The sequence below is a fragment of the Oncorhynchus clarkii genome, chromosome 20 (assembly GCF_045791955.1).
Source record: "Oncorhynchus clarkii lewisi isolate Uvic-CL-2024 chromosome 20, UVic_Ocla_1.0, whole genome shotgun sequence".
Lineage (NCBI taxonomy): Eukaryota > Metazoa > Chordata > Actinopteri > Salmoniformes > Salmonidae > Oncorhynchus > Oncorhynchus clarkii.
Window position 1 is genome coordinate 2,926,480 of NC_092166.1, and position 27,725 is coordinate 2,954,204.

Here is a 27,725-nt window from a genome sequence, read left to right on the forward strand (position 1 = left end):
ACCTACAGGACGGTAGATCTCTAGGAACAGGGTTGGACTGTAAAACCTACAGGACGGTAGATCTCTAGGAACAGGGTTGGACTGTAAAACCTACAGGACGGTAGATCCAGGAACAGGGTTGGACTGTAAAACCTACAGGACGGTAGATCCAGGAACAGGGTTGGACTGTAAAACCTACAGGACGGTAGATCCAGGAACAGGGTTGGACTGTAAAACCTACAGGACGGTAGATCTCTAGGAACAGGGTTGGACTGTAAAACCTACAGGACGGTAGATCTCTAGGAACAGGGTTGGACTGTAAAACCTACAGGACGGTAGATCCAGGAACAGGGTTGGACTGTAAAACCTACAGGACGGTAGATCCAGGAACAGGGTTGGACTGTAAAACCTACGGGACGGTAGATCCAGGAACAGGGTTGGACTGTAAAACCTACAGGACGGTAGATCCAGGAACAGGGTTGGACTGTAAAACCTACAGGACGGTAGATCCAGGAACAGGGTTGGACTGTGAAACCTACAGGACGGTAGATCCAGGAACAGGGTTGGACTGTAAAACCTACAGGACGGTAGATCTCTAGGAACAGGGTTGGACTGTAAAACCTACAGGACGGTAGATCCAGGAACAGGGTTGGACTGTAAAACCTACAGGACGGTAGATCCAGGAACAGGGTTGGACTGTAAAACCTACAGGACGGTAGATCCAGGAACAGGGTTGGACTGTAAAACCTACAGGACGGTAGATCCAGGAACAGGGTTGACTGTAAAACCTACAGGACGGTAGATCCAGGAACAGGGTTGGACTGTAAAACCTACAGGACGGTAGATCCAGGAACAGGGTTGACTGTAAAACCTACAGGACGGTAGATCTCTAGGAACAGGGTTGGACTGTAAAACCTACAGGACGGTAGATCTCTAGGAACAGGGTTGGACTGTAAAACCTACAGGACGGTAGATCCAGGAACAGGGTTGGACTGTAAAACCTACAGGACGGTAGATCCAGGAACAGGGTTGGACTGTAAAACCTACAGGACGGTAGATCCAGGAACAGGGTTGGACTGTAAAACCTACAGGACGGTAGATCCAGGAACAGGGTTGGACTGTAAAACCTACAGGACGGTAGATCTCTAGGAACAGGGTTGGACTGTAAAACCTACAGGACGGTAGATCTCTAGGAACAGGGTTGGACTGTAAAACCTACAGGACGGTAGATCTCTAGGAACAGGGTTGGACTGTAAAACCTACAGGACGGTAGATCTCTAGGAACAGGGTTGGACTGTAAAACCTACAGGACGGTAGATCCAGGAACAGGGTTGGACTGTAAAACCTACAGGACGGTAGATCTCTAGGAACAGGGTTGGACTGTAAAACCTACAGGACGGTAGATCCAGGAACAGGGTTGGACTGTAAAACCTACAGGACGGTAGATCCAGGAACAGGGTTGGACTGTAAAACCTACGGGACGGTAGATCCAGGAACAGGGTTGGACTGTAAAACCTACAGGACGGTAGATCTCTAGGAACAGGGTTGGACTGTAAAACCTACAGGACGGTAGATCCAGGAACAGGGTTGGACTGTAAAACCTACAGGACGGTAGATCCAGGAACAGGGTTGGACTGTAAAACCTACGGGACGGTAGATCCAGGAACAGGGTTGGACTGTAAAACCTACAGGACGGTAGATCTCTAGGAACAGGGTTGGACTGTAAAACCTACAGGACGGTAGATCCAGGAACAGGGTTGGACTGTAAAACCTACAGGACGGTAGATCTCTAGGAACAGGGTTGGACTGTAAAACCTACAGGACGGTAGATCTCTAGGAACAGGGTTGGACTGTAAAACCTACAGGACGGTAGATCTCTAGGAACAGGGTTGGACTGTAAAACCTACAGGACGGTAGATCTCTAGGAACAGGGTTGGACTGTAAAACCTACAGGACGGTAGATCTCTAGGAACAGGGTTGGACTGTAAAACCTACAGGACGGTAGATCCAGGAACAGGGTTGGACTGTAAAACCTACAGGACGGTAGATCCAGGAACAGGGTTGGACTGTAAAACCTACAGGACGGTAGATCCAGGAACAGGGTTGGACTGTAAAACCTACAGGACGGTAGATCTCTAGGAACAGGGTTGGACTGTAAAACCTACAGGACGGTAGATCTCTAGGAACAGGGTTGGACTGTAAAACCTACAGGACGGTAGATCCAGGAACAGGGTTGGACTGTAAAACCTACAGGACGGTAGATCTCTAGGAACAGGGTTGGACTGTAAAACCTACAGGACGGTAGATCCAGGAACAGGGTTGGACTGTAAAACCTACAGGACGGTAGATCCAGGAACAGGGTTGGACTGTAAAACCTACGGGACGGTAGATCCAGGAACAGGGTTGGACTGTAAAACCTACAGGACGGTAGATCCAGGAACAGGGTTGGACTGTAAAACCTACAGGACGGTAGATCCAGGAACAGGGTTGGACTGTGAAACCTACAGGACGGTAGATCCAGGAACAGGGTTGGACTGTAAAACCTACAGGACGGTAGATCTCTAGGAACAGGGTTGGACTGTAAAACCTACAGGACGGTAGATCTCTAGGAACAGGGTTGGACTGTAAAACCTACAGGACGGTAGATCCAGGAACAGGGTTGGACTGTAAAACCTACAGGACGGTAGATCCAGGAACAGGGTTGGACTGTAAAACCTACAGGACGGTAGATCTCTAGGAACAGGGTTGGACTGTAAAACCTACAGGACGGTAGATCCAGGAACAGGGTTGGACTGTAAAACCTACAGGACGGTAGATCCAGGAACAGGGTTGGACTGTAAAACCTACAGGACGGTAGATCTCTAGGAACAGGGTTGGACTGTAAAACCTACAGGACGGTAGATCTCCAGGAACAGGGTTGGACTGTAAAACCTACAGGACGGTAGATCTCTAGGAACAGGGTTGGACTGTAAAACCTACAGGACGGTAGATCTCTAGGAACAGGGTTGGACTGTAAAACCTACAGGACGGTAGATCTCTAGGAACAGGGTTGGACTGTAAAACCTACAGGACGGTAGATCCAGGAACAGGGTTGGACTGTAAAACCTACAGGACGGTAGATCCAGGAACAGGGTTGGACTGTAAAACCTACAGGACGGTAGATCCAGGAACAGGGTTGGACTGTAAAACCTACAGGACGGTAGATCTCCAGGAACAGGGTTGGACTGTAAAACATACAGGACGGTAGATCCAGGAACAGGGTTGGACTGTAAAACCTACAGGACGGTAGATCTCCAGGAACAGGGTTGGAGACCCGCGACTGAACCAACTTTACAAGCACAGACTGTCAGTCAGTGAGGTCTCACCTGGTTTGAACTGGATCCTGACTCCTGTGTCGCTCTGGATCTTCTTGATCATCTCTCCGTTTCTCCCGATCACGATTCCTACCGCAAACCTGGGGACAGGAACCTGAGGAGGGAGGACACAGGTCAGGTCAGAGGTCAACTCAAACCTGAGGAGGGAGGACACAGGCCAGGTCAGAGGTCAACTCAAACCTGGGGACAAGAACCTGAGGAGGGAGGACAGGCAGGCCCAGTTTCCCGAAAAGCATCTAAAGGCTAAGTTAATTGGTTCAAACTTTGTAGGAGCATCATTAAAGCAGTTGACCAAAACCATGGTTAAAACCGCGGTTAACGCCGCCCTTAAAACCGTGGTTAACGCCGCCTTTAAAACCGCGTTAGATGCTTTCAGCAGCTCCTGTCACTTTCTACATAACAGATGGCCGATAAACACAGCTGGACCGTGGGATCCTGTCTGTGACCAGCGGCAACAGCAGAACAAAGGAGCCAATGTCTTCGCAACGAGAGGACTACAATAAAATACACAGTAAGCTATATATACCTATTTCAAATCATTTTGAAATACATTTCATGTTCATTCAGTTGAGTTCTATTTTGCTACTTGTCGGCTCCCGTCTGTAATTAGTCTCATGACGTGTATCCTAACATGAACACAATGACGTGTATCCTAACATGAACACAATGACGTGTATCCTAACATGAACACAATGACGTGTATCCTAACATGAACACAATGACGTGTATCCTAACATGAACACAATGACGTGTATCCTAACATGAACACAATGACGTGTATCCTAACATGAACACAATGACGTGTATCCTAACATGAACACAATGACGTGTATCCTAACATGAACACAATGACGTGTATCCTAACATGAACACAATGACGTGTATCCTAACATGAACACAATGACGTGTATCCTAACATGAACACAATGACGTGTATCCTAACATGAACACAATGACGTGTATCCTAACATGAACACAATGACGTGTATCCTAACATGAACACAATGACGTGTATCCTAACATGAACACAACGACGTGTATCCTAACATGAACACAACGACGTGTATCCTAACATGAACACAATGATGTGTATCCTAACATGAACACAATGATGTGTATCCTATCAGGGATTTAGTGCATTTTTATTGGCTCAGCATTAGAAAAAGCCGCCTCATTACTTGCAGCCATCGCTGGTAATCTCTCTCTAGGAGCTGATCCATTGTCATTTTGGTGAAATAATTCTAATGTTAAAGGTCATATTTGAATGGAGAAAGCTGATCTGAGAGCTCCCTTTCTTTCCATCCTATCAGTATCAACGCTACGCCTCAACGACACACTTAGTGAACCTTCTCTCAGTGTGGTGTTCTGGGAAAACACACGATACATCTTCGGCCGTTGTCGGAAAGAGGCATCGTTAGAAAATAAAAACTCTGTCATCGCTGTCGGGAAACCGGGCCCTGGTTAGAAGTCAACTCCAATGCCTTCAGATAAACGTTCAAAATAAAGCCGTTACATAGTCTCCTCCCATCCCAGAAGGCAGGTCCAATCAGGTTGAGTCGCAGAGTCAAAGCTCAATATCTGCAGTGCTGCTGGTCGAGTCGCAGAGTCAACTGAATCCATTAATGTGGCAGTGAAGACAAGTGTAGTGTGGGAGTTACTGTACACTTACATCTAGGCCCTCTCCTCCTCCTCCTCCTCCACCGCCGCCTCCTCCTCCTCCTCCCATCCTGGAGCCATACTCTCCTCTCTGCTCCCTGAAGCCCTGCTCTCTGATCAGCTCCATCACCATGTCCTTGGCTTGCTGAGGACCAGAGATGAGACCAGTCAGCATGACAGAACACGGGTACCTTGTTCAGGGGACAGCACTGGCGGCCCAACACACCTTCTCCTAATTAGTGGGAAAACATTAGAATTGAGCTGCTTGTGTAAACGCAGCCAATCAAGCACATACCAGGCTCCTAACCAACTGGTAGAGAGGCACATGCCAGGCTCCTAACCAACTGGTATAGAGGCACATGCCAGGCTCCTAACCAACTGGTATAGAGGCACATGCCAGGCTCCTAACCAACTGGTATAGAGGCACATGCCAGGCTCCTAACCAACTGGTAGAGAGGCACATGCCAGGCTCCTAACCAACTGGTAGAGAGGCACATGCCAGGCTCCTAACCAACTGGTATAGATGCACATGCCAGTCCCCTCTGCACCACTTGCACCAGCCCCCTCTGCACCAGCCCCCTCTGCACCAGCCCCCTCTGCACCAGCCCCCTCTGCACCACTAACCTGGACTTTAAAAGGTTCCCCAGAGATGCGTAGAGGTTTGTCCGCTCCTGTGTTCTGAGGCCCTTCCTGGATCATCACCATCTTGACCCCGGCCCTCTCCTGCAGCTGTTTGATGGTTTCTCCTCCCTTCCCGATGACCAGCCCAGCCTTGGAGGCAGGGACCAGCATCTCCTGGACAGACATACCGGGGCCACCGGCGTCGTTGTGGTGGAAAGCTGGAGAAGGACGACCCTTATCAACGATCTCCGTCAGCAGCCTCTTGGCAGCTCTGGTTGGGGACAAAGACATCTGCATGGACAGTGGGACTATGGGCCCGACTACAAAAAGACACAGCCGGGTAACATCAGGGGCAAAGACAGTCAGCTACGGTGTCTGACGAGGGACACAACTATGGCAGTGGAAATATCAACTAATGTAATGTCACCACAGAGAACAGGGGGCGGGGAGAACAAGGGGCGGGGAGAACAGGGGGCGGGGAGAACAGGGGGCGGGGAGAACAGGGGGCGGGGAGAACTATACGTACAATATGGAGTCTGGGGATCCAGTCAGTGTCACCGACCTATCAGGCATACCTCCACTGTCTACAACACAGAGAGATCAAGAGGACAGTTAAATTAACCCATTATGACAAAGGGGTCACGAGTCTCATGACCCGGAAACACTCTGGGCCTTAGTTTCAGGTCTGTGCAACAAACAAGACAAGGTTATATGGAGAAAAGTGCACGCTAATCGGGATACATTATTATAGGACATAAGATGAGTATGTCTGGAGGAAACCTTACCGGGGGCGATCTGGATTTTACAGCCCGCTTCCTGTTGCATGCGGGATATCTGTTCTCCTCCTCTTCCAATAACTGGGGTCAGAGAAGATTTGTCAATCAACCCCCCAACGTCCATCTGCACGGTGTGTGTGTGTGTGTGTGTGTGTGTGGGGTAAAGTTCCGCTAGCCAGCAGGCCCCTGATATTAAATTACATTAGGGGGCAGAGGTAGGTCAAAACATAAAACCAAGATTATTTCACAGAAAACAAGAAAAAAAAGTGTCCCTCGAGTTGTCGTGAGTTCTGAGGAAACTGAGGAAAAGTAGCTAAGAGCCAACCGCTCTCGAGTCGTGTCATTGAGCAGAGCAGGCCCAGCCGGAACCGTTGCTATGGATACTCAGACCCGAGCAGGGAGCAAATGACAGAGAAGAGCAGCTAATAGAAGGAAATTCCAGTATTTCAGGTTTCGGGCCTAACATTTGGCAGAAGCAAATCGGGCCAAGGTATGGGGCCAAAACATATCGAGCACGGGTAGAGCATAAAAACTCATGTAAGAGTTGGTACTTACTGAATCCAACCATTCCGTCAGGAACCTTGAACTCCTCTGACGACGATCGTGGTCCACCACCTCCCATTCCTCCACCTCCCATTCCTCCCATTCCCATCGCTGTTGAGAACGCTGCAACGAGGAAACCAAAGACAAATATCAGGAGGACGACCACCGATGAAGAAACACCCTGGTGTTGTTGGTAAAATAACCAGAAGTGATGGGAAGTAGAACAGGAAGCTGAGCTGAAAATCGGACCCTGTCCAGAGGTGTACCAATAGGAACCCTGGACGCTCTATAGTAGGGCTGGGAATGACCAGGTACCTCACAACAAGATATTAGCGTGATACTTAGGTGCCGATACGTTATGTAATGCGATTTCATACTGAGATTTTATTGCAATTTGTTCCGAACATAATTCAGCATTCAGAAGACTCTACTTTACACATTTTGTAACATCCTTATTCTAAAATGGGATAAAACAAAACCCTCAATCTACACACAACACCGCATAACGACAACGCAAACACAGGTTTAGAAATGTTTGCTAATTTATAATAAACTGAAATACCTTATTGACATAAATATTCAGACCCTTTGCTATGAGACTCAACATTGAGCTCAGGTGCATCCTGTTTCCATTGATCATCCTTGAGATGTTTCTACAACTTGATTGGAGTCCACCTGTGGTAAATTCAAATGATTGGACATGATTTGGAAAGGCACACACCTGTCTATATAAAAAGGTCCCACAGTTGACGGTGCAGGTCAGAGCAAAAACCAAGTCGTGAGGTCGAAGGAATTGTCCGTAGAGCTCCGAGACAGGATTGTGTCGAGGCACAGATCTGGGGAAGGGTACCAAAACATTTCTGCAGCATTGAAGGTCCCCAAGAACACAGTGGCCTCTTCCTAGAGCTGGCCACCAGGCCAAACTGAACAATTGGGAAAGAAGGGCATTGGTCAGGGAGGTGACCAAGAACCCGATGGTCACTCTGACGGAGCTCCATAGTTCCTCTGTGGAGATGGGTGAACCTTCCAGAAGGACAACAATCTCTGCAGCACTCCACCAATCAGGCCTTTATGGTAGAGTGGCCAGACGGAAGCCACTCCTCAGTAAATGGCAAATGACAACCTGTTTGGAGTTTGCCAATAGGCACCTAAAGGACTCTGACAAGGAGAAACGAGAGTATCTGGTCTGAAGATTTTACACTGCTGCTACTCTGTTAATCATCTATACATAGTCATTCTCCATCCAACCTGACAGAGCTTGAGAGGATCTGCAGAGAAGAATGGGAGAAACTCCCCAAATACAGATGTGCCAAGCTTGTAGCGTCATACCCAAGAAGACTGGTTAAAAATAAAAAATTGTGAACAAGCTATAAGATGAAAAATGCAGGCCTTCTGGCGCAGGTACAGACGACTAGCACTAGCTAACGCTACCTACCATTTTTTCCCCTAAATTGATAATTTGAGTCAAAGAACCAAATGTAGTATTCTCTCAAAATAATATTGTGATATTCAAATATTTCCCCCCCACATCACGACTATACATACAGTGCACTACTTTAGACTAAAGCCATTCACCTTACGGCCCAACGTTGACAAGTTACAAGGTACTCTCTGAAAGACCCAAGGCCCACCCAACGTTGACAAGTTACAAGGTACTCTCTGAAAGACCCAAGGCCCACCCAACGTTGACAAGTTACACGGTACTCTCTGAAAGACCCAAGGCCCACCCAACGTTGACAAGGTACTCTCTCAAAGACCCAAGGCCCACCCAACGTTGACAAGGTACTCTCTGAAAGACCCAAGGCCCACCCAACGTTGACAAGGTACTCTCTGAAAGACCCAAGGCCCACCCAACGTTGACAAGTTACACGGTACTCTCTGAAAGACCCAAGGCCCACCCAACGTTGACAAGGTACTCTCTGAAAGACCCAAGGCCCACCCAACGTTGACAAGTTACAAGGTACTCTCTGAAAGACCCAAGGCCCACCCAACGTTGACAAGTTACAAGGTACTCTCTGAAAGACCCAAGGCCCACCCAACGTTGACTGCTGCCATGCAACACATTGAGAAGAATAGGAGACGTGTGGTGGAATATTCTATTCAAATTAGAGAGACGGTCATTACTTCAATCAATCATCCTTATTCAATTTTCATTATTGCAATAACGAAACAAGTCGGCACGAGAGCCCACCCTTCACAGACCATGCTGTTCCACCCGATACCAAAATGTCTCAGCTGATTCAACCCCCACCCCAAATACATTAAGGGGCACCATAAGCCACGTCGGGTTCATCCTCGGGTCCTCTGGTGTTGTCTCCTAGATGCTAGGATAATCAGGAATACTGGGGCCTTTGTTCTGTTCCTCCAGGCTCTCTCTCTCTCAGTGACGCCCACCACATCTGATCTATGGAATGCCAGCTGTAGGTTTTTACTCACTAATCATCTCTTAAAAAAGGACCCCTCAGCAAACTCAGGAAGAGAGGGAGGTCCTAAGAACCTCACTCTATTAACTAAAAACAACCATTTGGTGCATACATATAACACAACCTTGTAATCCTGCTACCACAGGATGCATCACTAAAAACACTTAAATGGTTAGTCCTAGACAGGACAACCTACACCTGTCCTTCAACAGCGAGCCAGATATGAGGGACAACAATCGATAGTCACTTAACAGGATATTATTGACGATATATTCTATCATTTTGTCGCTAGTTTGCTGCACCAGAAATGTTGGTATTTTTCCTTGATTTATATAAAATAGGAAGCCAATGTTTTCAGCCATTTTAGTTCCAAGGTCAAAGCTCGTTTTCTCCCGTGCCCCCCTGCAGCAGACACATGGTGAACAAGACGTCTGGAACATCGAATCGCAATACATATAGAATTGTGAGAATCGGGAATAAAATGTCATATCGCGCACCTAAGTACGGTGATAACATTGTGCTGCGAGGTCCCTGGCCTAGCAGATACTCACAGTCATTAGGTGCCACCTTCTTGGTCTCTGGTTGGTCTGTAAGGAGAAGAGGAGACCGTCGTTATTGAGATGAAGACAGAGAGTTAAAGCCCTGTCAACGGTGTGCAGAGTTGGGGAGGGCTCATACTTCTGGAAAGAAAAATGGCCCTTTGACATCACTTCCTGTGCGACATGGTACAGACATAGTATTTTCTAGAAACAACTTCGTAACTGAATATATATATATATATTTTTTTTTATTATTATTTTTTTAAAGGACAAATGGGTTTATGACCTAGGAGACAATCCCCTGCGAAATGCAAAGCTTTCAAGCTATAGAATTAAAACGGATGATTTCTGTAGAAACAAACTGAACATCTCTGAATACACGACATGGGATTTTATCCTGCCTTTAAAGGAATGTAGAACTAAAACAAGTCAGGCATTTTGTGGCAAGTCTGTTAACAGCACTGAATAACAATGTTTTCTTTTAAATGAAATCAAAGTCACGAAATCTTTCTTAACCGGACTATATCACCCCGTTGATCGACACTAACCAGACTACATATCACCCTGTTGATCGTCACTAAGTGGACTATATCACCCTGTTGATCGTCACTAACCAGACTACATATCACCCCGTTGATCGTCACTAACCAGACTACATATCACCCCGTTGATCGTCACTAAGCGGACTATATCACCCTGTTGATCGTCACTAACCAGACTACATATCACCCCGTTGATCGTCACTAACCAGACTATATCACCCCGTTGATCATCACTAACCAGACTTTATCACCCCGTTGATCGTCACTAAGCGGACTATATCACCATGTTGATCGTCACTAACCAGACTATATCACCCTGTTGATCGTCCCTAACCAGACTATATCACCATGTTGATCGTCACTAACCAGACTACATATCACCCTGTTGATCGTCACTAACCAGACTACATATCACCATGTTGATCGTCACTAACCGGACTACATATCACCATGTTGATCGTCACTAACCAGACTACATATCACCCTGTTGATCGTCACTAAGTGGACTATATCACCCTGTTGATCGTCACTAACCAGACTACATAATCACCATGTTGATCGTCACTAACCAGACTACATAATCACCATGTTGATCATCACTAACCAGACTACATATCATCATGTTGATCGTCACTAACCAGACTACATATCACCCACCATGTTGATCGTCACTAACCAGACTACATATCACCCTGTTGATCGTCACTAACCAGACCACATATCACCCCGTTGATCGTCACTAAGTGGACTATATCACCCTGTTGATCGTCACTAACCAGAATACATATCACCCTGTTGATCGTCACTAACCAGACTACATATCACCCCGTTGATCGTCACTAACCAGACTATATCACCCCGTTGATCATCACTAACCAGACTATATCACCATGTTGATCGTCACTAAGTGGACTATATCACCCTGTTGATCGTCACTAAGTGGACTATATCACCATGTTGATCGTCACTAACCAGACTACATATCACCATGTTGATCGTCACTAACCAGACTACATATCACCCAGTTGATCGTCACTAACCAGACTACATATCACCCAGTTGATCGTCACTAACCAGACTACATATCACCCCGTTGATCGTCACTAACCAGACTACATATCACCCGTTGATTGTCACTAAGTGGACTATATCACCCTGTTGATCGTCACTAAGTGGACTATATCACCCTGTTGATCGTCACTAAGTGGACTATATTACCTTGTTGATCGTGACTAAGTGGACTATATCACCCTGTTGATTATCCCTAACCAGACTATATCACCCTGTTGATCGTCACTAAGTGGACTATATCACCCTGTTGATCGTCACTAAGTGGACTATATCACCCTGTTGATCGTCACTAAGTAGACTATATCACCCTGTTGATCGTCACTGAGTGGACTATATCACCCTGTTGATCATCCCTAACCAGACTGTCACCCTGTTGATCGTCACTAAGTGGACTATATCACCCTGTTGATCATCCCTAACCAGACTATATCACCCTGTTGATCGTCACTAAGTGGACTATATCACCATGTTGATCGTCCCTAACCAGACTATATCACCCTGTTGATCGTCCCTAACCAGACTATATCACCCTGTTGATCATCACTAACCAGACTATATATCACCCTGTTGATCGTCCCTAACCAGACTATATCACCCTGTTGATCATCACTAACCAGACTATATCACCCTGTTGATCGTCACTAAGTGGACTATATCACCCTGTTGGTTGTCCCTAACCAGACTATATCACCCTGTGTATCAGTATATATTCCACGTCCTACTATACACAACGCCTATTCTATATAAATACAGAACCACGAGGTTGATGCGGTTTGGCCAACACTTCACCAGGGGGGGGGGGGGGGGGGGCAAACTACCTGCCCTCCAGGACAACTACACCACCCGATGTCACAGGAAGGCCAAAAAGATCATCAAGGACAACAACCACCCGGGCCACAGCCTGTTCACCCCGCTACCATCCAGAAGTTGAGTTCAGTACAGGTGCACCAAAGCTGGGAGAGAGTGAAAAACCCTTTCTATCTCAAGGCCATCAGACTGTTAAGTGGCCATCACCCGGCTACTCAACTCTGCACCGTATAGGCTGCTGTCCACTATAAACAGACATGGATTTGTGTATTGGTGTGAATTGTTAGATATTACTGCACAGTGTGAGCTAGGAACACAAGCATTTCGCTTCGCCCACAATAACTGCTAAATATGGGAATATGGCCATTAGAATGATTTGATTTCTCCATTAAAATATGAACTATGCATATTTCTGAGACAATCCATGTCTATCAGTATATTAGTGGTTTGGTTACTTGTTACATTTCATGATCCTGTCATGTTCGCAGAGACCCTTGTGCGTGTGTGAAGACATGCATACATTGTGTATGTCTTTCAGGAATAGTGTTCTCATCCCGCATATACTCATATGTAAAAAGGCATAACTAACATTTTTCTTTAACAAAATATTCCCTCTGTAGCAAAATACCCCAAAACAGCAATACTACTGAACCATGTGTTGGGTTTAACACACATACTGTCTTGATAATAGAGTAGCACAATCAGGCAGGCAAAATAATGGATCAATACAGAAATGGAGGTATGAAATGGGGGGGTAGCCTACCGTACTCACCGGCATCTTCAAGGGGTCGCTTCTGGCCTCCATAGCCAAACTCACTGCCTGAGGGCGCCGCGGGGGGTACGCCGTCCCCCCCAATCTTTGCCGCAATCTGAAACACACAAAACACTCAGTTCCAGCGGAATCATAACGTTGAACTAGGCTCCTCGACAAACACCACAACTTCTTTCGTTAACTATTTTCTCAATGCGGTTTCAATTTGGTTAGCTAAAACTGACATATACTGAATAAACTAACTCGGCAGAGTTAAAAGGGCATGTGGGGTGGGGGGGTGCGTTTTCTGATTCATGTTACAATCACACTCCACAGAATTACACAGCATTTTCAATAACAATACAATTAGGGAACTTTGATAAGGGCATATGGTTATCGTAGATAGCTAACTTAGTTTAGAGTTTTGTTAGATTTACAGCCCCCTTAGAGAAAATGATATCAACATTGTACAGTAGGTAAGTTAGTGGATCAATTCACAGACGAACGTCATCACATTGAAACAGATAGCTAAATTAGCGTAGCAATACCTGGTTAATTAGCTAGACTTAACTACATTTATTTAGCTTTATTCAACAGGCATCTTCCCGAAGGCCGCAAAATCGTCTCGTTGGCAAGTTGGAGGCCTAAAGTTGATTTGCTTTTGACGAGTTTTCAATTTCGACGCGCTTCAACAAAACCATATTAAATTATTTATCTTTACCTGTCTAGCTCGCTGAAGTGCGTCTTTAAAAGCGTCGTTCATTCCTGCGCCATTTCCCGACGGCGGAGCCACGTTTGAATAGTCGGCCATATCTGTTGCAAATGAACAAATCCGGAGAGAGAGAGAAAATGGCCGTTCTCATCGGAAATGATCCTGACGACACAGATAGAACAAGGATACAGATTTTTCACCGGATGTATAAAAGTGAAGCATCCGCTATGGCGTTTCCACATCCAAATATGGTAGTGAGAGGAAGCCCACTGGCCGGCTGTGGCAGAAGATAGAACGAGATTGATTTTGTCCGATATTCTGCACATTTTCTCATCGATTAAACATTTGATTTCAATACAGCACTCTGTTCTCAAAACTACAATATGTTATGAACAGAATGTATTACATTTTGTAGACTTTACCCTTTGCAAAGGTTTTAAAAAATCTCGTTGTTCAGAAGGAGTGCAAAGGCGAATTGAGTTAATGCACATGCGCACTGCACAGAGGAGGTGTTACCTAACGGAAATATGCAGATCAATGCTAGAACGGGCCAATAGGATCTCGCTAACATATGCTTGGCTCTGCCCACCCACTTGCTTGTTCTGCCCATTCTGACTTATTTGTTCCTGGTTGGAAACGACTGTGGCCGTGGTCTTGGTTGAGTAATATTTGCTGTCGCTGTGCGTGCTGCGACACAGCAGAAAAGGCCACACAAATCTCGCGAAATGGCTCTGTCATGCGTCCATCAAAGAAGAAGGCGGAATTATTCTGCTTGCTGCTACTATGATATCACAGTAGAACATCTTTGACGATATCATGGCGGTCCGCAAACAAACGTTAAAAGTGCATGCCGCCACCTACTGTTTTGGAATGTACGATTAAATCATGATTCGAAACAACAATATGAATAAAATAAATCCCTACTAACTTCTACCACACCCTCTCCCCCCAAAACGCTACCCCCAATATATTTTGTTGTCTCCACAATAACCTTCAACCTGACATTTCTGCTTTCCACAACCCGAAGTCATATTGATAACCTTACCAATAAACGCTATGAAGTCAACTTATCAACTTCATTATCAAAGTTTCCTTTGCACTTCACGTTCTTGAGCTTGAAGATTTCTGAACAGGCCTCGAAAACCATACCAGGGCCAGAAAAAACACCAGCCCGACAGTAGGTCCACTTAGTACAGGAACATCCGTGTAAAGCTCCCATCATTCCTACACTGTAGCGCCAACAACCGGTCTTACCGCCTCTGCATATGATACATCATGACTGATTTCATATCTGTGAACCTCTCTGAGCCTCTCTCTGCACCTGGCACACACCAAATTGCCCCCCCCCCCCCCCTCCCCACCCACCCACACACACACACACACACACACAATTACAACACTTAACCTTCACATTGTTCCCACATTCACTGCAATCATGTTCCCCTCCACATTTGGCAGATGTTTTTTCTTTCCAGAATGTGCAGTGCCTCGATGGTGCCTCCCATTCTGTAACAGATGCTATAATCAAATCAAATCCCATGTTATGTGTCACATACACGTGTTTAGCCGATGTCGTTGAGGGTGTAGCGAAATGCTTGTGTTTCTAGCTCCAACAGTGCAGTAATATCTAACAAGTAATATCTAACATTACACACACATCTAAAGTAAAGGAATGGAATTAAGTATATAGAAATATTTGGATGAGCGACGTCAGAGAGGCATAGACTAAGATACAGTAGAATAGAATACTGTATGTACACTACCGTTCAAAAGTTTGGGGTCACTTAGAAATGTCCATGTTTTTGAAAGAAAAGCTACTTTTTAGTCCATTAAAATAACATCAAATTGATCAGAAATACAGTGGAGACATTGTTAATGTTGTAAATGACTATTGTAGCTGGAAACGGCTGACTTTTTATGGAATATCTACATAGGCGTACAGAGGCCCATTATCAGCAACCATCACTCCTGTGTTTCAATGGCACGTTGTGTTAGCTAATCCAAGTTTATCATTTTAAGGACAGTGTGGGTTAGGATTTAGGGTTAGTGGGCCTATGGGCCAGAGGTTAGTGTCTGTCTCAAGTGTTGTCTATAAGCCTGGACACGAGGCCTACGGGTCAGAGGTTAGTGTCTTTCTCAGTAGGTACAGGTCAGAGGTTAGTGTCTGTCTCAGTAGGTATAGGTCAGAGGTTAGTTTCTGTCTCAGTCTCAGTAGGTACAGGTCAGAGGTTAGTGTCTGTCTCAGTAGGTATAGGTCAGAGGTTAGTTTCTGTCTCAGTCTCAGTAGGTACAGGTCAGAGGTTAGTGTCTGTCTCAGTAGGTATAGGTCAGAGGTTAGTGTCTGTCTCAGTAGGTATAGGTCAGAGGTTAGTTTCTGTCTCAGTAGGTACAGGTCAGAGGTTAGTGTCTGTCTCGGAAGGTACGGGGGTCAGAGGTCTATAAGCCTTGACAGGAGGCCTGTCCTCTGGTTATGGACCCTCTCCTCGCTGTAGCTGATCATTTGAACAGGAAGGCACCAAATGTAGGCTATTTCTCAATTCAAATCGTCCTCCTCTAACCAAACCACAACCCTTTATCACAGGACCTATACTAACCTGTCAAGGCTGTTACAGTGTAATTATTGTTTTATGTAGGCTACCGTGTTCTTTTCACTCAAGTTGAGATGTCAATTCCATGTGGATGGGTGTTGAAACAGAAATAATAAAATAAAAACCGGAATCTTTGCCGAATATGGGAAATGACGTTCTTCAGCAGCATTTAGCATCTGTGAAGAGCCCCTGGATAACAGCGAGCAACGCCGCAGGTGGGTCGGACGCAGGAGAGGGAGCCACAGCTATTTAAAGGGAGTCTAACGGGGGAGGGTGATGGATAAATAACCCAGGATCCACAGCGCTGAGTAACCACTCTAAATATCGCTACATCACATCCCGTTCTCTAGTTTCTCACGATTCAACCTCCTCTGTCTCCGTGTCTATCTACTAGTTATTGTTGTTTAGAGAGGCAGAGAGAAGCGGTTCAGGGTTTTTCTTTCGCTTGTCGCCGTATCAACTTCCTCAGAGGGGTTTGTCTTGTCTCTCCTCTCCTGGATATATTTCCCCATCAAACTAACAGGCAGCTTCCGTAGAACAGCGGCAGCTTCTCTTTGGCTACTGCGAGGGGCCGCTTCGGGGGAACTATGGGGAAAGACTATTATAAAATCCTGGGGATAGTGAAAGGAGCGGCTGACGAGGACATTAAAAAGGCGTACAGAAAACAGGCTCTGAAATGGCACCCGGACAAAAACAAAGCGGCCAACGCCGAGGAGAAATTTAAGGAGATCGCAGAGGCATATGAAGTCCTCAGTGATCCGAAGAAAAGGGAGATCTATGATCAGTATGGAGAAGAAGGTAAGAAAATAGGACACATTCGGATGTTTATTAATTCCTGGGTTTCTTGTCATTTCATCCAGTCCATTATTTAGTAAACAACAGAACATGTTGTAATAGAATTGGCCATTATACAAGTCATAACAGACCGATATTTTAACCACACTGGTTAGAAGAGACCTTATTATTTATTCATACCATTTATGATAATAAGAAAGCCAATAAGCAGACATTTCCCTGTTGGTCGGGGTGGCATATCGGTCTGCGCATAATATGTAGACATGGCTGTTGATTGGTCAGAAATACAGGAAATATCAGATTGTATTATTTTTAGGCTACTGTCAATTACATGAATTGATATTGAACATGTCAATATGGATAATGTTACTAGCTGAAGGCATCATAACCCTCTCAAATAGCAGATGGGGAAAGAGCAGATTTGCCATGGTTGGGAGGAATCCACTGACCTGCCCCATAAGACAGATGTCTTGACATTGGGGGCTATTGGACTCATGAACTTACTGTTTATATTAGAACAGCATCGGTGTAGGATTGCAACCCTTTCCCTGTATGGGACAGAGTCTACATGGTTATTCTGTGAACAACCCTTTCCCTGTATGGTACAGAGTCTACATGGTTATTCTGTGAACAACCCTTTACCTGTATGGTGGAGAGTCTACATGGTTATTCTGTGAACAACCCTTTCCCTGTATGGGACAGAGTCTGCATGGTTATTCTGTGAACAACCCTTTACCTGTATGGGACAGAGTCTGCATGGTTATTCTGTGAACAACCCTTTACCTGTATGGTACAGAGTCTACATGGTTATTCTGTGAACAACCCTTTCCCTGTATGGGACAGAGTCTGCATGGTTATTCTGTGAACAACCCTTTACCTGTATGGTACAGAGTCTACATGGTTATTCTGTGAACAACCCTTTCCCTGTATGGTGCAGAGTCTACATGGTTATTCTGTGACTGTACAGATCACATACACAATACGTTCAGAGCACTTGATTTAGGAGGTTGTGCTTTTGGGAGTATTCAATTGATTTTATTATACCGGGCAGACTCAAGTACAGCTTAAAGATTTCAAGGATATTTGACCCATGTCTGGTGCAGTATATAGTAGGTTGTCATCTATATTACCTGAACTGTTGATGACTTCAGTGAACTTCCCCTTTTTATCAAAACAAAGGTTATTATCATTATCTGAACTGTTGATGACGTCAGTGTCCTTGTTCCCCCTTTTGTCCCTCAGGTCTCAAAGGAGGTGGCGGCCCCGGCAACGGTCCAGACGGACAGGGCAGCAACTTCACCTCTTACACGTTCCACGGCGACCCCCACGCTACCTTCGCCACCTTCTTCGGCGGCGCCAACCCGTTCGAGATGTTCTTCGGCCGTAAGGCCAACGGACGCGGTCCAGGCGGCGGGGACGACGAGGACATGGAGGTGGACGGCAACGACCCGTTCGGTTCGTTCACCTCGTTTAACCTCAACGGGTTCCCTCGGGACCGCCACGTGGGGATTGGTGGGCAGCAGAGGAGGAAGCAGGACCCGGCCGTTCATCACGAGCTGCGGGTATCGCTGGAGGAAGTGTTTCATGGATGCACCAAGAGGATGAAGATCAGCAGGAAGAGGATGAACCCTGACGGACGGACCATGAGGACGGAGGATAAGATTCTCACCATAGAGATTAAGAGAGGGTGGAAGGAGGGGACCAAGATCACGTTCCCCAGAGAAGGAGACGAGTCACCCAATACCATCCCTGCTGATATCGTGTTCGTCATCAAGGACAAGCCCCACATGCACTTTAGAAGGGAGGGGTCGGACATCGTGTACCCGGTGAAAGTTAGTCTACGACAGGTGAGATGTGTTTTGCTTGGGGCGGGTCTTGGTGGCCCGCCTCAAAGTGAGAGTAAGGGGAAACACTTCCCGTAGAAGGTGGTTCAGTTACTGTTACTGGGTTCGCGCCCAGGCTCTGTCGTAACCGGCCGCGACCGGGAGGTCCGTGGGACGACGCACAATTGGCCTAGCGTCGCCCGGGTTAGGGAGGGCTTGGTCGGTAGGGGTGTCCTTGTCTCATCGCTCACCAGCGACTCCTGTGGCGGGCTGGGCGCAGTGTACGCTAACCAAGGTGGCCAGGTGCACGGTGTTTCCTCCGGCGCATTGGTGCGGCTGGCTTCCGGGTTGGATGTGCGCTGTGTTAAAGAAGCAGCGGCTTGGTTGGGTTGTGTATCGGAGGACGCATGACTTTCAACCTTCGTCTCTCCCGAGCCCGTACGGGAGTTGTAGCGATGAGACAAGATAGCAGCTACTACAACAATTGGATACCACGAAATTGGGGAGAAAAAGGGGTCAAATTCAAAAAAAATAAAAAAAATAAAATAAAAAAGAAGGTGGTTCAGTGTGGAATAATCTAGCTTGGTCTGGCTAGTGAAGATGCAACAGCAATAGGCATTCAGAATGGATCGTGTTCAGTTGGCACATCGTAGCAAAACATTTTGCAACAGAAAATGTAAATCTGTGATCTTGTTGGTCAAGTTCAAGTGATACCTCCCTGTTTCACTTTATTTCACAATCTCCTGTTTCGGGTCTACTGAACACAAGCCTGGTCATTGTTCAGCAGACTGGAGGGAGAACAAGGTTTAGACCAGTGCAGATAGAGAACATTATGATATAAGGAGTATGTTATGTAATTCCCACTGTAAAGGAGAGAAACAGGAGAGGAGGCAGTAACACTTCAGGAGTGTGAAGAGACAGCAGGCTGGTAGCCCACGCATACTGACTGAGTTAGGACTACTAATATGGCCTGCTCTCTCCTCTCTCTCTCTCTCTCTCTTCTCTCTCTCTCTCTCCTCTTGCCCTCTCCTCCTCTTCTCTCTCTCTCCTCTCTCTTTCTCCTCTTGCCCTCTCTCTCCTCTCTCTCTCTCTCTCTCTCTCTCTCTCCTCTCTCTCTCTCTCCTCTTGCCCTCTCCTCCTCTTCTCTCGTATCGTGACTTGAGCTCAGTCGTGTTTTGATTAAAACAACAAAGTGCCTGTAATGCTGTATAATGTCATGGTGTTTGCATCCCAAAGTACACCCTATTCCCTATTTAGTGCACTACTTTTGACCAGAGCACAATACGGAGTAGGGTGCCATTTGGGACGCCCTCGTGTGAATGTTCTGGAAATGTTGTCGGAATTCATACAATGAAAACAGCTTTACTTTAAATCACTGCCTGAGCCTTGCTTATCAGTAGTGAAGCATATTTTCTGCTTAGAAGCAAAGTCCTGTTTTAGCAAACCACCAAACCAGAAGAACACAAGTTCCATCTGTTAAAGAAACCTAACCACAAACCTAATGCCCATTCTGTTAATGACTAGCAGGTTACTGTGTGATGGATGTGTGCCCTGTGTTTTACACTCTGTGTGACTCTCCTATCTCTCTCCTCTCTCTCTCTCCTCCCTTTCTCTCCTCCCTCTCTCCTCCCTCTCTCTCTTCCCTCTCTCCTATCTCTCTCTCTCTCCTCCCTCTCTCTCCTCCCTCTCTCCTATCTCTCTCCTCCCTCTCTCTCCTCCCTCTCTATCCTATCTCTCCTCTCTCTCTACTCTCTCATCTCTCTACTCTCCTCTCTCTCTCTCCTCTCTCTCTCTTCTCTCTCTTCTTTCTACTCTCTTCTCTCTCTACTCTATCCTATCTCTCCTCTCTCTCTACTCTCTTCTCTCTCTACTCTATCCTATCTCTCCTCTCTCTCTACTCTCTCTCTCTTCTCTCTCTACTCTATCCTATCTCTCCTCTCTCTCTACTCTCTCCCTCTCTCTCCTCTCTATCCCATCTCTCCTCTCTCTCTACTCTCTCTTCTCTTCTCTCTCTACTCTCTCTCTACTCTCTACTCTCTCTACTCTCTCCTCTCCTCTCGTCTCTACTCTCTCATCTCTCTACTCTCCTCTCTCTTCTTTCTACTCTCCTCTCTCCTCTTCCAGTCGTTGTGCGGTTGCTCTGTGACGGTGTCTACGATAGACGGGAAGACGTGTAACATGAAGATCACGGATGTGATAAAGCCAGGCATGAAACAGACTGTAGTAGGACAGGGCCTCCCCTTACCCAAGAACCCCGAGCAGAGAGGTGACCTGGTGGTGGAGTTTGACGTCAACTTTCCAGAGAACCTCCCCAGCAACGCCAAGGATGTCCTGAAGAGGCATTTACCTGTATCCTAGAAGAACAGACATGGATACAGACACAGACACACGGACACACCTGGACAACAGAAAGAAAGGGGTGACATCAGCATGCCAGCTCTCACACTATCCTCTCTCTCTCTCTCTCTCCCTCTCTCTCTCTCTCTCTTTCTCTCTCTCTCTCTCTCTCTCTCTCTCTCGCTCTCTCATCCTCCTCTCTCTCATCCTCCTCTCTCTCTCTCATCCTCCTCTCTCTCTCTCATCCTCCTCTCTCTCTCTCTCTCATCTTCCTCTCTCTCTCTCTCATCCTCCTCTATCTCTCTCTCTTTCATCCTCCTCTCATCCTCCTCTCTCCTCTCTCTCTCTCTCATCCTCCTCTCTCTCTCTCATCCTCCTCTCTCCTCTCTCTCTCTCTCCTCTCTTTCTCATCTTCCTCTCTCTCTTTCTCATCTTCCTCTCTCTCTCTCATCCTCCTCTCTCTCTCTCTCTCATCCTCCTCTCTCTCTCTCTCTCTCTCTCTCTCTCTCTCTCATCCTCCTCTCTCTCTCTCTCATCCTCCTCTCTCTCTCTCTCTCATCCTCCTCTCTCCTCTCTCATCCTCCTCTCTCCTCTCTCTCATCCTCTCTCTCATCCTCCTCTCATCTCTCTTTCTCATCTTCCTCTCTCTTTCTCATCTTCCTCTCTCTTTCTCATCTCCCTCTCTCTCTTTCTCATCTCCCCCTCTCTCTTTCTCATCTTCCTCTCTCTCTTTCTCATCTCCCTCTCTCTCTTTCTCATCTTCCTCTCTCTCTTTCTCATCTTCCTCCTCTCTCTCTCCCTCTCTCTCATCCTCCTCTCCTCTCTCCTCTCTTTCTCATCTTCCTCTCTCTCTTTCTCATCTTCCTCTCTCTCTCTCTCATCCTCCTCTCTCTCTCATCCTCCTCTCTCCTCTCTCATCCTCTCTCTCATCCTCCTCTCCTCTCTCTTTCTCATCTTCCTCTCTCTCTTTCTCATCTTCCTCTCTCTCTCATCCTCCTCTCTCTCTCTCTCTTTCATCCTCCTCTCTCCTCTCTCTCTCTCATCCTCCTCTCTCTCTCTCTCATCCTCCTCTCTCTCTCTCATCCTCCTCTCTCCTCTCTCTCCCTCTCTCTCATCCTCCTCTCCTCTCTCCTCTCTTTCTCATCTTCCTCTCTCTCTTTCATCCTCCTCTCTCCTCTCTCTCATCCTCCTCTCTCCTCTCTCTCTTATCCTCCTCTCTCCTCTCTCTCTCTCTCTCATCCTCTCTCCTCTCTCTCTCTCTCATCCTCCTCTCTCCTCTCTCTCTCTCTCATCCTCCTCTCTCTTTCATCCTCCTCTCTCCTCACACGTAAGGACAATGATGAATGTTCACAGATGAAACCCCTTTCTAAATGAATGTTAATATAATTGATATATGTTTATGTTTTTTCTATATGCCATGCATGCAGTCCGAATGAGTGTGTTGATATCTGAACATGACTTAACTGTGTGGATCCTTTCCACATTCACCTCTCTTATGTTTTCTATGATATGGTGAAAACCTATAGTCCCAAATAGCACCCTATTCCCTATTTAGTCCCAAATGGCACCCTATTCCCTATTTAGTCCCAAATAGCACCCTATTCCCTATTTAGTCCCAAATAGCACCCTATTCCCTATTTAGTCTCAAATACCACCCTATTCCCTATTTTGTCCCAAATAGCACCCTATTCCCTATTTAGTCCCAAATAGCACCCTATTCCATATTTAGTCCCAAATAGCACCCTATTCCCTATTTAGTCCCAAATAGCACCCTATTCCCTATTTAGTCCCAAATAGCACCCTATTCCCTATTTAGTCCCAAATACCACCCTATTCTCTATTTAGTCCCAAATACCACCCTATTCCCTATTTAGTCCCAAATAGCACCCTATTCCCTATTTAGTCTCAAATAGCACTCTATTCCCCTTATAGTGTGCTACTTATGACCAGGGCCTATAGGGCGGAATAGGGGGCCATTTGGAAAGTCACATTATATAGTGTATTAGAGGTTGACCTCTATACTATATAATGTAACACAACATGTGGAGATGTGGGAGTGGAGGGATTTGTTTTGCCCCTTTTCAAACCTGCACATTTCTGTCCTTTTAATGTATATAATGTATATAATGTATATCATTTATAATGGCCTCATTGTTCTGGGTAACATTCACATTACATTTCTTGACCCATTAAGTCAGCTAGCTACATCGTGGAAACAAAGTACTGTACATATTTTCATAATAAATGTTTGTGACCCGACGTACTAGACAACGGGGGGAAAACGAGAGTTGGATAGGCCCAGTGTAGAGGGGTGATGAGTGAGCAAATATAGCCTGTGTGTGTGTGTGTGTGTGTGTGTGTGTGTGTGTGTGTGTGTGTGTGTGCGTGCGTGCGTGCGTGCAGAGAGGTGGAAAAAGTACCCAATTGTCATACTTCAGTGAAAGTAAAGATACCTTCATAGAAAATGACATACTGAAGCAGAGCATGATCCCCTCCCTTCGGAGACTGGGCCGCAGGGCAGTATTTCAACATGATAAGACCCCAAACACACCTCCAAGACGACCACTGCCTTGCTAAAGAAGCTGAGGGTAAAGGTGATGGACTGGCCAAGCATGTCTCCAGACCTAAACCCTATTGAGCATCTGTGGGGCATCCTCAAACGGAAGGTGGAGGAGTGGAAGGTCACTAACATCCACCAGCTCTGTGATGTCATCATGGAGGAGTGGAAGGTCTCTGACATCCACCAGCTCTGTGATGTCATCATGGAGGAGTGGAAGGTCTCTGACATCCACCAGCTCTGTGATGTCATCATGGAGGAGTGGAAGGTCTCTAACATCCACCAGCTCCGTGATGTCATCATGGAGGAGTGGAAGGTCTCTAACATCCACCAGCTCTGTGATGTCATCATGGAGGAGTGGAAGGTCTCTGACATCCACCAGCTCTGTGATGTCATCATGGAGGAGTGGAAGGTCTCTAACATCCACCAGCTCTGTGATGTCATCATGGAGGAGTGGAAGGTCTCTGACATCCACCAGCTCTGTGATGTCATCATGGAGGAGTGGAAGGTCTCTGACATCCACCAGCTCTGTGATGTCATCATGGAGGAGTGGAAGGTCTCTAACATCCACCAGCTCTGTGATGTCATCATGGAGGAGTGGAAGGTCTCTAACATCCACCAGCTCTGTGATGTCATCATGGAGGAGTGGAAGGTCTCTGACATCCACCAGCTCTGTGATGTCATCATGGAGGAGTGGAAGGTCTCTGACATCCACCAGCTCTGTGATGTCATCATGGAGGAGTGGAAGGTCTCTAACATCCACCAGCTCTGTGATGTCATCATGGAGGAGTGGAAGGTCTCTGACATCCACCAGCTCTGTGATGTCATCATGGAGGAGTGGAAGGTCTCTGACATCCACCAGCTCTGTGATGTCATCATGGAGGAGTGGAAGGTCTCTGACATCCACCAGCTCTGTGATGTCATCATGGAGGAGTGGAAGGTCTCTAACATCCACCAGCTCTGTGAAGTCATCATGGAGGAGTGGAAGGTCTCTAACATCCACCAGCTCTGTGATGTCATCATGGAGGAGTGGAAGGTCTCTAACATCCACCAGCTCTGTGATGTCATCATGGAGGAGTGGAAGGTCTCTAACATCCACCAGCTCTGTGATGTCATCATGGAGGAGTGGAAGGTCTCTAACATCCACCAGCTCTGTGATGTCATCATGGAGGAGTGGAAGGTCTCTGACATCCACCAGCTCTGTGATGTCATCATGGAGGAGTGGAAGGTCTCTAACATCCACCAGCTCTGTGATGTCATCATGGAGGAGTGGAAGGTCTCTAACATCCACCAGCTCTGTGATGTCATCATGGAGGAGTGGAAGGTCTCTAACATCCACCAGCTCTGTGATGTCATCATGGAGGAGTGGAAGGTCTCTAAAATCCACCAGCTCTGTGATGTCATCATGGAGGAGTGGAAGGTCTCTAACATCCACCAGCTCTGTGATGTCATCATGGAGGAGTGGAAGGTCTCTGACATCCACCAGCTCTGTGATGTCATCATGGAGGAGTGAAAGGTCTCTAACATCCACCAGCTCTGTGATGTCATCATGGAGGAGTGGAAGGTCTCTAACATCCACCAGCTCTGTGATGTCATCATGGAGGAGTGGAAGGTCTCTAACATCCACCAGCTCTGTGATGTCATCATGGAGGAGTGGAAGGTCTCTAACATCCACCAGCTCTGTGATGTCATCATGGAGGAGTGGAAGGTCTCTAACATCCACCAGCTCTGTGATGTCATCATGGAGGAGTGGAAGGTCTCTGACATCCACCAGCTCTGTGATGTCATCATGGAGGAGTGGAAGGTCTCTAACATCCACCAGCTCTGTGATGTCATCATGGAGGAGTGGAAGGTCTCTAACATCCACCAGCTCTGTGATGTCATCATGGAGGAGTGGAAGGTCTCTGACATCCACCAGCTCTGTGATGTCATCATGGAGGAGTGGAAGGTCTCTAACATCCACCAGCTGTGTGATGTCATCATGGAGGAGTGGAAGGTCTCTAACATCCACCAGCTCTGTGATGTCATCATGGAGGAGTGGAAGGTCTCTGACATCCACCAGCTCTGTGATGTCATCATGGAGGAGTGGAAGGTCTCTGACATCCACCAGCTCCGTGATGTCATCATGGAGGAGTGGAAGGTCTCTAACATCCACCAGCTCTGTGATGTCATCATGGAGGAGTGGAAGGTCTCTAACATCCACCAGCTCTGTGATGTCATCATGGAGGAGTGGAAGGTCTCTGACATCCACCAGCTCTGTGATGTCATCATGGAGGAGTGGAAGGTCTCTAACATCCACCAGCTCTGTAATGTAATCATGGAGGAGTGGAAGGTCTCTAACATCCACCAGCTCTGTGATGTCATCATGGAGGAGTGGAAGGTCTCTAACATCCACCAGCTCTGTGATGTCATCATGGAGGAGTGGAAGGTCTCTAAAATCCACCAGCTCTGTGATGTCATCATGGAGGAGTGGAAGGTCTCTAACATCCACCAGCTCTGTGATGTCATCATGGAGGAGTGGAAGGTCTCTGACATCCACCAGCTCTGTGATGTCATCATGGAGGAGTGGAAGGTCTCTAACATCCACCAGCTCTGTGATGTCATCATGGAGGAGTGGAAGGTCTCTAACATCCACCAGCTCTGTGATGTCATCATGGAGGAGTGGAAGGTCTCTAACATCCACCAGCTCTGTGATGTCATCATGGAGGAGTGGAAGGTCTCTAACATCCACCAGCTCTGTGATGTCATCATGGAGGAGTGGAAAGTCTCTAACATCCACCAGCTCTGTGATGTCATCATGGAGGAGTGGAAAGTCTCTAACATCCACCAGCTCTGTGATGTCATCATGGAGGAGTGGAAGGTCTCTAACATCCACCAGCTCTGTGATGTCATCATGGAGGAGTGGAAGGTCTCTAACATCCACCAGCTCTGTGATGTCATCATGGAGGAGTGGAAGGTCTCTAAAATCCACCAGCTCTGTGATGTCATCATGGAGGAGTGGAAGGTCTCTAACATCCACCAGCTCTGTGATGTCATCATGGAGGAGTGGAAGGTCTCTGACATCCACCAGCTCTGTGATGTCATCATGGAGGAGTGGAAGGTCTCTAAAATCCACCAGCTCTGTGATGTCATCATGGAGGAGTGGAAGGTCTCTAACATCCACCAGCTCTGTGATGTCATCATGGAGGAGTGGAAGGTCTCTGACATCCACCAGCTCTGTGATGTCATCATGGAGGAGTGGAAGGTCTCTAACATCCACCAGCTCTGTGATGTCATCATGGAGGAGTGGAAGGTCTCTAACATCCACCAGCTCTGTGATGTCATCATGGAGGAGTGGAAGGTCTCTAACATCCACCAGCTCTGTGATGTCATCATGGAGGAGTGGAAGGTCTCTAACATCCACCAGCTCTGTGATGTCATCATGGAGGAGGTCTCCAGTGGCAACCTGTGACGCTCTGGTGAACTCCATAAGGCAGTGCTGGAAAATGATGGTGGCCACAAAATATTGACACTTGGGGCCCAATTTGGACATTTTCACTTAGCGGTGTACTCACTGTTGTTGCCAACGGTTTAGACATTAATGGCTGTGTGTTGAGTTACTTTGAGGGGACAGCAAATGTACACTGTTATACAAGCTGTACACTCACTACTTTACATTGTAGCAAAGTGTCATTTCTTCAGTGTTGTCACATGAAAAGATATACTCAAATATTTACAAAAATGTGAGGGGTGTACTCACTTTTGTGATATACGGTATCTTCCCTATAGGCCGACGTTAAAATACAGCCACTTTCAAAATGAACATCTCCACAGGACCTATCTTCCCTATGG

At 46.7% G+C, this 27,725-nt stretch overlaps 2 protein-coding genes across 3 annotated transcripts in view; one reads left to right on the forward strand and one right to left on the reverse strand.

Annotated features, from left to right (window-relative positions):
- The window catches only part of LOC139375778 (far upstream element-binding protein 1-like), a 29,509-nt gene extending 15,554 nt beyond the window's left edge, over nt 1-13,955 (reverse strand). Inside the window, exons 1-9 of one of the 2 annotated variants that reach the window (XM_071117620.1) lie at nt 13,804-13,955; nt 13,104-13,200; nt 9,924-9,959; nt 6,962-7,072; nt 6,416-6,487; nt 6,157-6,214; nt 5,634-5,901; nt 5,023-5,154; nt 3,345-3,447 (exon numbers count right to left, since the gene is read on the reverse strand). In XM_071117620.1, the coding sequence (XP_070973721.1) occupies nt 3,345-3,447; nt 5,023-5,154; nt 5,634-5,901; nt 6,157-6,214; nt 6,416-6,487; nt 6,962-7,072; nt 9,924-9,959; nt 13,104-13,200; nt 13,804-13,893 (967 nt within the window). In that variant the 5' untranslated portion in view covers nt 13,894-13,955. Of the gene's footprint in view, nt 1-3,344; nt 3,448-5,022; nt 5,155-5,633; nt 5,902-6,156; nt 6,215-6,415; nt 6,488-6,961; nt 7,073-9,923; nt 9,960-13,094; nt 13,201-13,803 lie in introns of both variants that reach the window. The other variant, XM_071117619.1, reaches the window with a different exon arrangement.
- A 2,700-nt stretch (nt 13,956-16,655) lies between these two features.
- On the forward strand, nt 16,656-21,445 carry LOC139377211 (dnaJ homolog subfamily B member 4-like). Its single transcript, XM_071120211.1, has 3 exons — nt 16,656-17,180; nt 18,420-19,024; nt 21,125-21,445. Exons 1-3 carry the CDS (start codon nt 16,970-16,972, stop codon nt 21,356-21,358), a joined length of 1,050 nt encoding a protein of 349 aa, XP_070976312.1. The 5' UTR covers nt 16,656-16,969; the 3' UTR covers nt 21,359-21,445.
- Nucleotides 21,446-27,725: the final 6,280 nt, after the last annotated feature.

Bases quoted from the DNA above. Each gene is read 5' to 3' on its own strand.
- LOC139377211 (XM_071120211.1), top strand. From the start codon at position 16,970: ATGGGGAAAGACTATTATAAAATCCTGGGGATAGTGAAAGGAGCGGCT. The intron at 17,181-18,419 runs GTAAGAAAATAG...TTTGTCCCTCAG, and splicing joins TGATCAGTATGGAGAAGAAG to GTCTCAAAGGAGGTGGCGGC. The intron at 19,025-21,124 runs GTGAGATGTGTT...CTCCTCTTCCAG, and splicing joins TGAAAGTTAGTCTACGACAG to TCGTTGTGCGGTTGCTCTGT.